The following is an 11,533-nucleotide window of genomic DNA, read 5'->3' as shown; positions in this document are numbered from 1 at the left end:
GACACAGACATATGTGTAACTGGATGAGGCAGGTACTGAGCCCAAGTTTGACTGCTTGCCGCTCGAAAGGTCAGTACTCGAGAGACAAGTGTTGGTGAAAAAAGTTGTTTTGTTCAGGAGGCCAGCAACCTGCGAAAATGGTGGACTAATGTCTGAGACCATCTCCTAGTTGTGGGTTCGAGGACAAAGGTTTTATAAGGGAGTTTCAGGAGTGCACAAGCAGGGGGCTACGTGCAGAACAGCACGGTCAGCTCCAATAATCATCTTGAGATGGGTCATGCAGTGGTCTGGTCAGTGTCATCTTGGTGTTTTTAATGTGTACTCAATTAGTAATTTACTCCAGGGTTGGTCTGCTTCCACCTCCTTAAGTTCAGCCCCTGGAATTCTCAAACAAGCAAGATTAATTCTCTCGTAGTTAGACATGGAAGGAATTTTGTAGCCGGGAAGGCTCCACAGGGTCCTGCTTGGTTTCAGTCCCCCCTTTTCTTTGCTACCCTTCAATCCTGAGGGGAACAGGGGTGGGACAAGAAAGGGAATAAAGTTTTGGATAGGGAGATTAATCATAAACTTGTCAAGGGAACTCAGTTTTCAGAGAACTCGGTAGGAGTTGAGTGCCAGACACAGGATAGCAGCAGTGAGCCAACAAAGTCAAGGCCCCAATCTCATGGGCTTTACACTCAAGTTTTGGCAGCCCCGAGGCCCTCTCCCATGTGTACCCCTGACTCATATCACACAATTGGTGGTAATACGGTGCAGTGTGGAGAAAACCATCTGAAGTCAGATGGCCCAATCCACCACTTATAACTGTGATCTTGGGCAAGTAACTTAGCCTCTTCTACCTCAGTTTCCACCTCTGTAAAATGGGGATGATCGTAATAATAGTTACTTTACGACTGTGTGAGAGTTCCATGAGATAACATATATAAAGGTTTTTGCATAGTACCTGGCACAAAGTAAGCACTTGATTATTGAAAACACACGATATGTTTCACGAGTGCAGGGGCCATATCGTCTTGTTGCCAGTGCCTAGCACATAATAGGGGCTCAGCAAGTACTTACTCAATAAACGAATAGATGAAACTTGGCTTACATTCGGAAATAGGACCATCTGGGTTTTTCTATGTCAACCCAGACAGAACACCTACTATGCGCTGGGAGCCACAAGAGACACTGAGAACCGGTTCTGTCCTTGGGGATTGCTTTATTTAGGAGATGCTCAGCAGAAGAGACGCTAGATATAAATTTTTTGAACGAATGAAGGCATAGATAAATGAATGATTGCGAAGCACGCTCTCGGGCACAATAAACATGCCCTGAGTCCCTTACCCTATGCAGACATTTGCGCACACGGCTTTCTGCAGCGTGGGCACTAGAGGGCACTAAGCATGGAGAGTCTCAGATTCAGAGTCACGCCTGGGTCCTTAGGAGAACTTCGCGCGGTGACGTCATATCCTCCCTAGACGTCACACATCCGGGGGCGGGACAGAGAGGAGCCAAACGTAAACACCCCGGAGTTCGGGCCGTAGGCTTCGGGGGAGCTCCAAGTCTTGGTGGACTCTTGCAGGGAAAAGGAGTCCGGGAGGCGTCAGACCAGTCCGACGGAGAGCGGGTAGGCGGATAGCAGGGCGGCTGTTTTCCGGGAGTGGGCTCAGTTGGCCGCACTGGTGACGTATGGACGCGCGCGCCTGGGGCGCATGCGCAAGGCGGAAGGACGGCGGGCAGCGAGGAGCGGTTAGCGGTACCTACCGCTCCGGCCGCGGACGCCAAGGGCTGAAGGCGAGGCTGGGCCGCCAACCTCCCCGGGCTTCTCTACAACGCGGTCTTAGTCGCGGAGGGCGGCTGAGAGGACCGAACGGGTCACGTGTGCAGAGCGCATGCGCCCGGCCCCCAGGTGGGCGCTAAATCAATGGCGGACGTTAGTCTAAGAAAGTTGAAAACGACTTAAGTGCCCAACAGTACGGGATCGAGGATTCTGGGTTTTTTGGTAAATCGTTGACTTCGTCCCAAAGTTATATATTGAATGCTTGCTGTATGCGATGTATTGTTTTAGGTTTTCGGGAAACATCAGAGAACAAGACAGAAAGATGCCTGTTTCTTTTGGAATGTATATTCTAATAGGGCGGGGGAGGGAAGTACGAATAAAGAATAAATGAATTTCACAGTTATCTTAGAGGGTGGTGAATGCTATGAGGAAAAAGTAGAGCAGTGGCATGGGGGGATGACATTAGATCTAAATGCCACTGGAATAAATGGAGGAATGAAATTAAGCAAAGCCATGAAGGAGGCAAGGGAATGAGCCGTGTGGCTATTTGGAGGAAGAGTATTTACAGCATGTGGAAAAGTAGGAGGGAGGCCCAGAGGCGGGAGGGAAAAAGCTGGGAGGCCTGTGTGGTGGGACTGAGCAGGGGAGAGCGGTAGGACGTGGGGTCAAGGTGGTGGGAGGAACCAGTGGTCCAGATCACGGCTGTAAACGCTTTGGCTTTACTCTGAAACGGGAATCTTTGCAAGGTTTTGAGCAGAGGAATGATGTGGCTTGGATGGTTTTTAGTAGGGTCACTCAGGCTGCTGTAGAGACTAGATTGGGGAGGGAAGCAGGGACACCTATTACTAGTAGATCAGGTAATGAGCATCCCTACAGCCACCAAAAAGGCTGACTTGAAAGATGATGATGACAGCCACCATGGAAGTGCTCACATTTTCCTGGTGAGCCTGGTGAATATGCCGGGCTGTAGGGAGGGTTTCACAAGCATCATCTCCTTTAATCTCAGGACAACCTGAAGAGGGCAGAGCTATCACTCACCCTGAGGCTCAGCCCTGTCAGAGGTTTAGGAGATGTTTGACCAGAATTAGATAAGTTATTGTACTAAGAGTTCTCAATAAACACTTGCTCCTTCAGTCTTTTATTTTTTGTAAAATAAACATAACCTAAAATTTACCATTTTTAACTGTACAGTTCATTGGCATTAAGTACATTCACGTTGTTGTACAACTATCACCGTTATCCATTTCCAGAGTAGTCCTGAAATCTTTGTTGTTATTGGCATCCTAAGCCCCAGTCCAGTCTCACTCCCCTACCTCAAGCAGCCAACTCCTCTAGGGTAGTCCGTAACACTTAAAAAACACCTATCGTGTGCCGGATAATGAATGGAATGACTGAGGGTCCTGTTCTCCTTGCCCCTTCAGTCGGGGAGACTCTGGTGATGGGGAAAGAAGCACCAGGTAACTATTGCTGCAGTCCTGAAACCAAAGATAACTCTTGAACATACAGGCCTCACACTACCACCATTTGATCAATCCTGTATTCAGAAAGTGATGAATGCTCTGTGCCAAACTCAGTAAATATTCGAGTTTGTTGAATGGATGGTTGGATGTACCTGCTTGACCCTGACTCCTCATTTTCTCTTGAGGTCATCATTTGGGGGTAGTTGGAAGTGGGCCCAGAGAGGTTTTTGTAAATGCTGGTCTATAGCTATGTGACCTTGGAAAAGTCCCTTTCCTTGGTTCGGCCTCAGTTTCCTGGTCCCTTTAGTGGGGGAACCAGATGTTAAACAAATAGATAATGTTAAGAGATTGTGTAACAAGAGTACCTAACTTAGGGTGTCACAGAAGACCTCCCTGAAGAGGCAGTATTCCTGGAAGAGGTGAACTTTAAGCTAAAATTTGAAAGATGAGTAGGAGCTCTCCAGAGTGAGAGTGAGGTAGGGGTGGAGCCAAAGGACAGGGATTCTCTCCAGGGGGACTAGCATGTTCTGAGTTCTTGAAAGTTCCAGATCTGTTAGAAATGGCTTGAGTGTCCGTTCCAGAATTCTTCTTAAGACCTTTGCTGTTTAAGCTCAGTCTTTTGCAGGGCTGCCAAATAGCCCTGTATAGGCCTGGCTTCTAGACACAGAACAGGCAAATCCAACATGGGGGAGGCCAGGAGAACTACCACCCCTCATTCTTCTGTTAATGTTCTATGTTGACAGAGTAAATAAGAAGAGGGTCTTCGGTCCCAGATTTTACTCCTTTACGCTTTTTACTTTTTTTTTTTTTTGTATGAATAGGCATCATGCCAGAGTGGTCTTGAGGCAGCTCAGGAGTGGTTGGAATCTCTGTGTGCCTCTGGGCAGGTGTTAGCTATCTTTGCTGAGCCTCAGTGTTCTCTTCTCAAAAATGGGAATACTGATAGCTTTTAGCTCATGGGATCATTTTGAAGACATGACCTAAGTCATGTAAAGTGTTTAGCACAGAGCTGGGTACACAGTAAGGGAAAATGTTTGCTGGGATTAAATAAGAGTACAGTGGTCTGGCATATATAAAATATAGAAACTTCCATTGTGTCTGTATGGGTAACATCAGTTTGACCAGAATTAGATAAGTTATTGTACTAAGAGTTCTTTTAAAAAATCATATAGGTCAAATTCTCATTAAAAAAGTGAAAAATAGCTTGTGTCTTGGTAATTTCTAGCCCCCTTGACCCTTCATGTAGGTGTGATCAGCACTGGAAAAGATGCCAGCCCCAGCTGCCGCATATGAAAGAATAGTTTACAGAAATCCCTCTGAGCACCACTACATGAAAGTCCACCTGTAAGTTCAGTCTCCTGAGTTTTATTTTCGACTACTCTTTTATGAATGTGAATGGCATGAAATTTAATGCAATGCATTTTTTAAAAAATATTTTTTACAGAGAATTTCAAGATCATGGCATTGGACTGAATGCTGCACAGTTCAAACAGCTGCTTATTTCAGCCCTGAAGGACCTGTTTGGAGAGGTATGGAATCACCTGGTAGTTTGAGCACTCCTAAGGTCTTTGTAAAACATAGTGAAAGGACACTTTTCCCAACATTATTTTAAAACTTTAAAACCACATTTGAAATTGCAGAAGCAGACTTTCAGAAGTGATGAGTTTTGTGTAGGTTTGTTCTCATATGCCTTCTAGTTGACAAGAACTTGTTAGACAAATGTTTAGTGTAGTGCAACTCAAAGTATGGTGTAGACTGGCAACCTGCAAACCGCTGGGGTTTTTTTGGGTTTTTTTGCCTGTTGTGGCTTGTACCAGAATGTAAATGAGCACACCGTTTCCTTTACTGAGACAGTCTCCAATGCAAAAAAAACTGAGCTGAACTAAACAGTGTGCTCACTGATATTGTTGATTTCCACTCTGGCGCAGCTCCTTATCACAGACCAGCACTTTGAGTAGTCTGTTTTCGCATTCAATTGAAAACAAGTAGAGTTTTGAAGAGAGAACAAAGACAGATGATTCTCAGGAAATTATTTCCTGATACCTATTCTATCAAATTAAAATCTATCAAGCACTCATCAAAATAAAAACTTTTACTCTGCAAAAGATTTGGTTCAGAGGCTGAAAAACAGACTACAGACTGGGGGGAAGATATTTGTAAACCACATGTCTGACAAAGGACTAATATCTAGAATATATAAAGATCTCTTAAAACTCAGTAGTAAAGAAAAATACCCAAACACTCCAATTAGAAAATGGGCAAAAGTGGGAGTTCCTTGGTGGTCTAGTGGTTAGGATTCGGCGCTTTCACCGCGGAGGCTCGGGTCCTATCCCTGGTTGGGGAACCATCCCGCGTGCCACGTGGCATGGCGTGGTGCAGCCAAAATACAAAAAAATATTCTTAAAAATGGGCAAAAGATATGAACAGACATTTCACTAAAAAGGGTGTACAGTTGGCAAAGAAGCACAGGTATGGAAAGATGTTCAGCATCATTAGCCATTAGGGAAATGCACATTAAAACCACAATGACACATTACTATACACTTGGCAGAATGACTGAAATGAAAAATAGTGATAACACTAAATGCTGGTGAGGATGCAGAGAAACTAAATCACTCATACATTGCTGGTGGGCATGTAAAATGGTGCAGCCACTTTGGAACAGTTTGGCAGTTTCCTTTAAAAAACTATGGTAGTTGTTTTTAAACTACCCTACAACCCAGCAATTGCATACCTGGCTGTGTATCCCAGAGAAATGAAAACTTATGTCCACACAAAAACGTGTACACAAATGTTCATAGCAGCTTTATTAGTAAGAGCCCCAAAATAGAAATAAGCCACGTGCCCTTCAGTGGGTGAATAGTTAAACAAACTATGGTACATTCATACCGTGGAATATACTCAGTAATGAAAAGGAATAAACCATAGATACACCTGACAAATTGACGGAATCTCTAGAGAATTATGCTGAGTGAAAAAGCCAATCCCAAAAAGTAATATACTGGGTGATTCCATGTATATAATGCTCTTGAAATAACATAATTATCATAATTATATAATCTAGAGAAAGATAAGTGTTTGCCTGGGTTTAGGGATGAGGAGGAGTGGTGGGTATGGCTGTAAAGGGGGTCGAAGGAGAGAGCCTTGTGATGCTATAGCTCTTTATCTTGATAATGGTAATACTTAAATTAAATTACCTGTATGGTAATATTGCATAGAACTACACACATATACATGTAAACAAATATGAGTGCATGTATAATTGGCAAAATTGGGATAAGCTCTGATTTATTATTTTCGGTTTTCTGGTTTTGATATTGTACTGTAGTTATGCAAGATGTTGACACTGGGGGAGGCTGAGTGAAGGGTGCATGGAAGCTTCCTGCACATTTTTTTTGCAATCTCATGTGACTAATTTTTCAAAATAAAAAGTATGAGAAAAAAAATCCATGCACCCTCTATATGTCAAGTATAAAACCTGGTTCCTGGGGATGTAGTTGTAAACAAACAGACATGGCTTCTGCCTCATGGTCTTGGTTATTTTAATAGGAAACCATCTTGAACAATTAATGGCAAGAACGATGAGTATCTTGAAATAGGAAGTATGTGGGTCCTGTATGTGAAAGAGCGTAGCAAGCAGTTGAGCTTAATCTTGGGAATCAAGGAAGGAGCAATTTAAACGAAGACTTGCGAAAGGTAAAGAGGCCTTAGCAATATGAAGAGGTACAGGAAGAATGTTCCAGGCAGGGGGAAGTTATAAAAAAGCAGGCCCAGTACTCCAATCCATTAAATAAAATACTGATTTTTTGGAGAAGAAAAGCAGTTGACAGAATTAGTTATTAGAGTTCAAGAGTAATGATGATAATAGTCTGCTGACAGCATTATTCCATACTTAGGTTGATGCTGCTTTACCCTTGGACATTCTAACCTACGAAGAGAAGACCTTGTCAGCCATCTTGAGAATATGCAGCAGGTACGACAGACAGTGGAACACTTCTAGTTTAACAGAGCAGAGAGACGGATGGCAAAAAAAGAGCAAAGGTGCTCTCCTCTGAGAATGAGAAGAATTTTGTCATTGTGAACTCCAGCCAGCTTTTGGAAGTTTAAATTGGGGAGAATATGAACATTCATCCACCAGGAACTTACACCCTAGAGAGCCAAACTTGTGATTTGCTTACAACTATAATGTTTCCCAATTGATAGTCAGGGTTGCAAACTCAGAAGTGTATATTTTAGAAACATTCCTGATTGAGGTTCATGTTTTTCTTTGCCTTTGACATACTGTGCTTTTATTTTTTATTTTATATTTATTTATTTATTTATTTTTGCGGTACGCGGGCCTCTCACTGTTGTGGCCTCTCCCGTTGCGGAGCACAGGCTCCGGACGCGCAGGCTCAGTGGCCATGGCTCACGGGCCCAGCCGCTCCGCAGCATGTGGGATCTTCCCGGACCGGGGCATGAACCCGTGTCCCCTGCATCGGCAGGTGGACTCTCAACCACTGCGCCACCAGGGAAGCCCTGTGCTTTTATTTTTAAAGTTTTCTTATTTTAAATAGGTTTTCTGGTAGAAACTACTTTCTGGACCATCATAAACAAAAGTACTAGGGAGATGTTGCAGGGACAAATCTTTACTTACGCTTTCTCGATCTTTCCGTAGTGGTCTTGTCAAATTGTGGAGCTCTTTGACCCTGTTAGGATCCTATAAAGGCAAGAAATGTGCTTTCAGAGTGATTCAGGTAAAGACCATTCCTTCACATATTCCAAATGAGCTGAGTAGTAGACCAAACTACTTATTAATATGTGTCTCATTTTTGCGCTTGCATAAATCTAGTGTTGTTAACATCATCCAGCTGGGAGGGGAACATTCAGGGCTTCCTTAATTACAAAAATGTGAGACAAAGCACTTAGGTTTTAAATTTTATGGGGGAGGTTTGGGGATAAAACTTGGAACACCTGTGGAAAAGTCTTAACTTTTGTTGCTTAATGCCTAGCGCCTAATGTATTGGAATGCTGTTTCTGAGTTTATCATGACCACTTATTTATCTAAGGCTAGCTCTCAGGATGCTCTTTAAAATGCTACTACCTCACTTTGGCTTATCCTATAGAATAGGGCATGTTTCTACACTGTACTGTGTTGTGGTGCAGTTTTCTCCTGATACTGCCTTAAACTTTTTCTTTCTCTTATAGGTTTCTCCATTTCTCCTTGCATTATCTGGTAACAGTAGAGAACTAGTATTGAATTGAATAGTCTTCAATTTCAGAAGTATTCCTCGCTCTCAAAAGTACATTTTGGTGCCAGCATAATGTATGAAGACTGAAACAGCCTAAAAGCTCCTGTTGATGGAATTTGAGACCTCTGAAGATGCTCCCAGTAATTTCTAGCCATCGCCTTGGGTGGGGTAGGCTTCAGAGGAGTATCTGCCTGAACCAAGCAGTGCTAAACAGGCAGCACTTACAGCATGTGCACATCAGAGTTGGAGACCGGGCTGAACTCAGTAGGGCCTTCACACAGAGGGATGTGGCTATCTTCTCAGAATTAACAGGGGATGTCAATCCTTTGCATTTGGATGAAGATTTTGCAAAACACACCAGATTTGGAAAGACGATTGTACATGGAGTTTTGATCAATGGACTTATTTCAGCTCTCCTAGGTACTAAAATGCCAGGGCCAGGCTGTGTATTTCTTTCCCAGGAAATTAACTTTCCAGCGCCTTTATATGTTGGGGAAGTTGTTTTAGCTTCTGCAGAAGTGAAAGAGCTGAAGCGGTTCCTTGCTATTATTGCAGTGTCATGTTTTGTACTAGAAAGTAAAAAGACTGTTATGGAAGGCTGGGTTAAAGTTATGGTCCCAGAAGCTCCCACGTCCTGAAATATGTCTTTAAAGATGCAAGTTCAGACATCAGTGTTACTATTATTGAACAGCCTCTGAGGAAAACAGGGATTGCTGTTCCTCACCAAGGAGGGGCTGATGGACCCATAAACCCACATTGGTGGAGGGGAGCTGATAGAGGGGTGTTCCATTTTCCACTTATGCTTTGGCCTTATGCATCACACAGGCTTAAGTATATTTATCATCTGTCTATAGGGAATTCCCTGATGGTCCAGTGGTTAGGACTCTGGGCTTTCACTGCCATGGGTGCGAGTTCAGTCCCTGGTTGGGGAACTAAGGTCCCGCAAGCTGTGTGACACAGCAAAAAAAAAAAAGCAAAGAAAAAGTGACTAGACGAAATCAGAGGTGGGCTTCCTTGGTGGCACAGTGGTTAAGAATCTGCCTGCCAGTGCAGGGTTCACGGGTTCGAGCCCTGGTTCAGGAAGATCCCACATGCCGTGGAGCAAGTAAGTCTGTGCACCACAACTGAGCCTGCGCTGTAGAGCCTGTGAGCCACAACTGCTGAGCCCGCGTGCCACAACTACTGAAGCCCACACCTAGAGCCCGTGCTCCGCAACAAGAGAAGGCACCACAGTGAGAAGCCCGAGCACCACAACGAAGAGTAGCCCCTGCTCTCTGCAACTAGAGAAAGCCCGCGCGCAGCAACGAAGACCCAACGCAGCCATAACTAACTTAATTAATTAATTAATTAATTAAAAAGAAAATCATAGGTGATTCTAAGGTTGGACATTGTGTCCAGGCTCCCATGAGGTGCCATTAAAAAAAAACCAAAAACTGAAAAAATATTGGGAGAGTTATCATTTAGCTTAATGTTCTACTTTTAGGATTTCAGACCTGATTAGATTTGCATTTGGATAAGAGAAACCTACCTATATCTGTGTAGAATAAGTTTCTCACTGAATTTATAACTAGCTAGCATTTAATTATTGAAGAAGATAGGTCATCTTTGAACACCTATCTTTTACTAGTAAATATTCTTAGATTCTGTTCTTCAGCAGTTTCTGGGTCAGAGTTTATTGTAATTTGTTACTGTTTACACCAAGATGGTAATTTGTTCAATGTTCAGTGTCACTTGCCCTTCAGATGGTTTTCCTGTTATCAGAGGAGGGCTTATGTGCAGATTTGGACTCAGCTATGTAAGTTCTCTTGGTCTCATGTATAAAACAGGATAAAAACACCTGCCACACAGGATTGTTGGAGGTGACAGATACAAATAGTTAAGCACAAGGTCTAGCTTATAAACAGTAGCTACTACTATTGCCCATTCTCTTCTGTGAATAAGGTTAGAGGTTTTCCTGAGTTTGGTGCTAACTGGCCAAAAGTTAGAGAACAGACCAGTCTTTCAGGATGTCAGCCAATCTCTGTTGGTATTCTAAACTTGGAATAGATCTTGAATGCAGAGATCCTATTTTAGTAATCCAGATTTGTTTATCTCTCCCTTGAAAATACTGTGGGGTCCCCCCTTATATAAATAATATATGCTTTTATTTAAAAAATTATAAGGTAAAAAATTTAAGGAACACTGTGGAGGCCACGTTCTTAAGAGCTGAGGGGTATTAGAGAGGAAATGTGCCTAATGTGTTATTACTAACTGGTCATGCCCAACATAGCCAACACTATTAAGACAAGAATCTATAGTAGAACATACAGGTGGTCCACCTGTGCTCTGTAGCTTTAGGTGGTGGCTCAGACCACAGCTAGAAGCTTTGATGAGGAAGGTAAGATCAGGTTTAATTGGTTGCATCAACCAACATTTCCTGGAAAAAGATTTTTTCTTCCTGCTGGTGGATGAGTAACTAGATTTTTTATTTATTTTTTTACATCAAGGGGGTCAGACTACTAGAAGGAATTATTCTAGTCACTAGAGGGCAGTGATGTGTATAAATAAAGTGAGTATTTTAAACTTTAATACTGTACCATACTCTAGTTTGTTGGTGAGATGAAAATACCAAAATCAGAGTGAGAAGCAAGGATGCCATTTTCATGAGTTTCAAAATGGGCAGCATGTGTAGATTTAGATCCACCTGAAGAAGGTGTATTTATAGGTGAAATACTATACATGCCTAAAATTTGATATGACATTGAAAAACAAAATGGGAAACTTAAGTCACAAAATAGAGACTTGAAGCTAAGACTGTATACTCCTGCAGAACTCATTCTCTGGGACTTAGCAGCAGCCCTGAAGCATGGGTTCATAAGTAGAGTGTGATGTAATCATTAATACTATAAGCTACCATTCTTTCAATGATAAGCCAATTTTCTACATTAATTCTAATCCTTTAAACAGTTTTATGAAGTTAATGTTCCATTTTATAGGCAAGGAAACAGACTGATGTGGTGTGACTTGCCCAAGGTTGTACAGGTAATATGCAGTAGAGCTGGGATTCAAATAGCCCTGCCTGGCTCCAGGGCATTTTTTCC

The 11,533-nt window shown here is 42.8% G+C and overlaps 2 protein-coding genes across 6 annotated transcripts; both read left to right on the top strand.

The window, feature by feature from the left end:
* Positions 1-1,470: 1,470 nt before the first annotated feature.
* RPP14 (ribonuclease P/MRP subunit p14) lies at positions 1,471-11,021 on the top strand. Of its 5 annotated transcripts, none has more exons than XM_033424684.2 (6): positions 1,471-1,609; positions 4,469-4,566; positions 4,667-4,751; positions 7,119-7,195; positions 7,880-7,958; positions 8,410-11,021. In XM_033424684.2, the coding sequence occupies exons 2-6, from the start codon at positions 4,490-4,492 to the stop codon at positions 8,464-8,466; spliced, it is 375 nt and encodes a 124-aa protein (XP_033280575.1). In that variant the 5' UTR covers positions 1,471-1,609; positions 4,469-4,489; the 3' UTR covers positions 8,467-11,021. The 5 variants fall into 5 exon arrangements, with proteins under 5 accessions (XP_033280575.1, XP_033280576.1, XP_012387820.1 ...); XM_033424685.2 differs by having other exon boundaries at positions 1,479-1,609; positions 4,448-4,566; XM_012532366.3 differs by lacking the exon at positions 1,471-1,609 and adding an exon at positions 1,630-1,891.
* Positions 8,585-11,021, top strand: HTD2 (hydroxyacyl-thioester dehydratase type 2). The gene has a single exon (XM_049715387.1). It carries the CDS (start codon positions 8,585-8,587, stop codon positions 9,089-9,091), a length of 507 nt encoding a protein of 168 aa, XP_049571344.1. The 3' UTR covers positions 9,092-11,021.
* Positions 11,022-11,533: the final 512 nt, after the last annotated feature.

This window comes from Orcinus orca, chromosome 10, assembly GCF_937001465.1.
Source record: "Orcinus orca chromosome 10, mOrcOrc1.1, whole genome shotgun sequence".
Taxonomy (NCBI): Eukaryota; Metazoa; Chordata; class Mammalia; order Artiodactyla; family Delphinidae; genus Orcinus; species Orcinus orca.
The sequence above is the reverse complement of the archived record's forward strand: the minus strand, read 5'-3'. Positions and strand labels throughout refer to the sequence as shown.

Coding starts and splice junctions, on each gene's coding strand:
- RPP14 (XM_033424684.2), top strand. CDS start 4,490: ATGCCAGCCCCAGCTGCCGCATATGAAAGAATAGTTTACAGAAATCCC. Junction 4,752..7,118: donor TGAAGGACCTGTTTGGAGAG/GTATGGAATCAC, acceptor TTCCATACTTAG/GTTGATGCTGCTTTACCCTT. Junction 7,196..7,879: donor ATCTTGAGAATATGCAGCAG/GTACGACAGACA, acceptor ATCTTTCCGTAG/TGGTCTTGTCAAATTGTGGA.
- HTD2 (XM_049715387.1), top strand. CDS start 8,585: ATGCTCCCAGTAATTTCTAGCCATCGCCTTGGGTGGGGTAGGCTTCAG.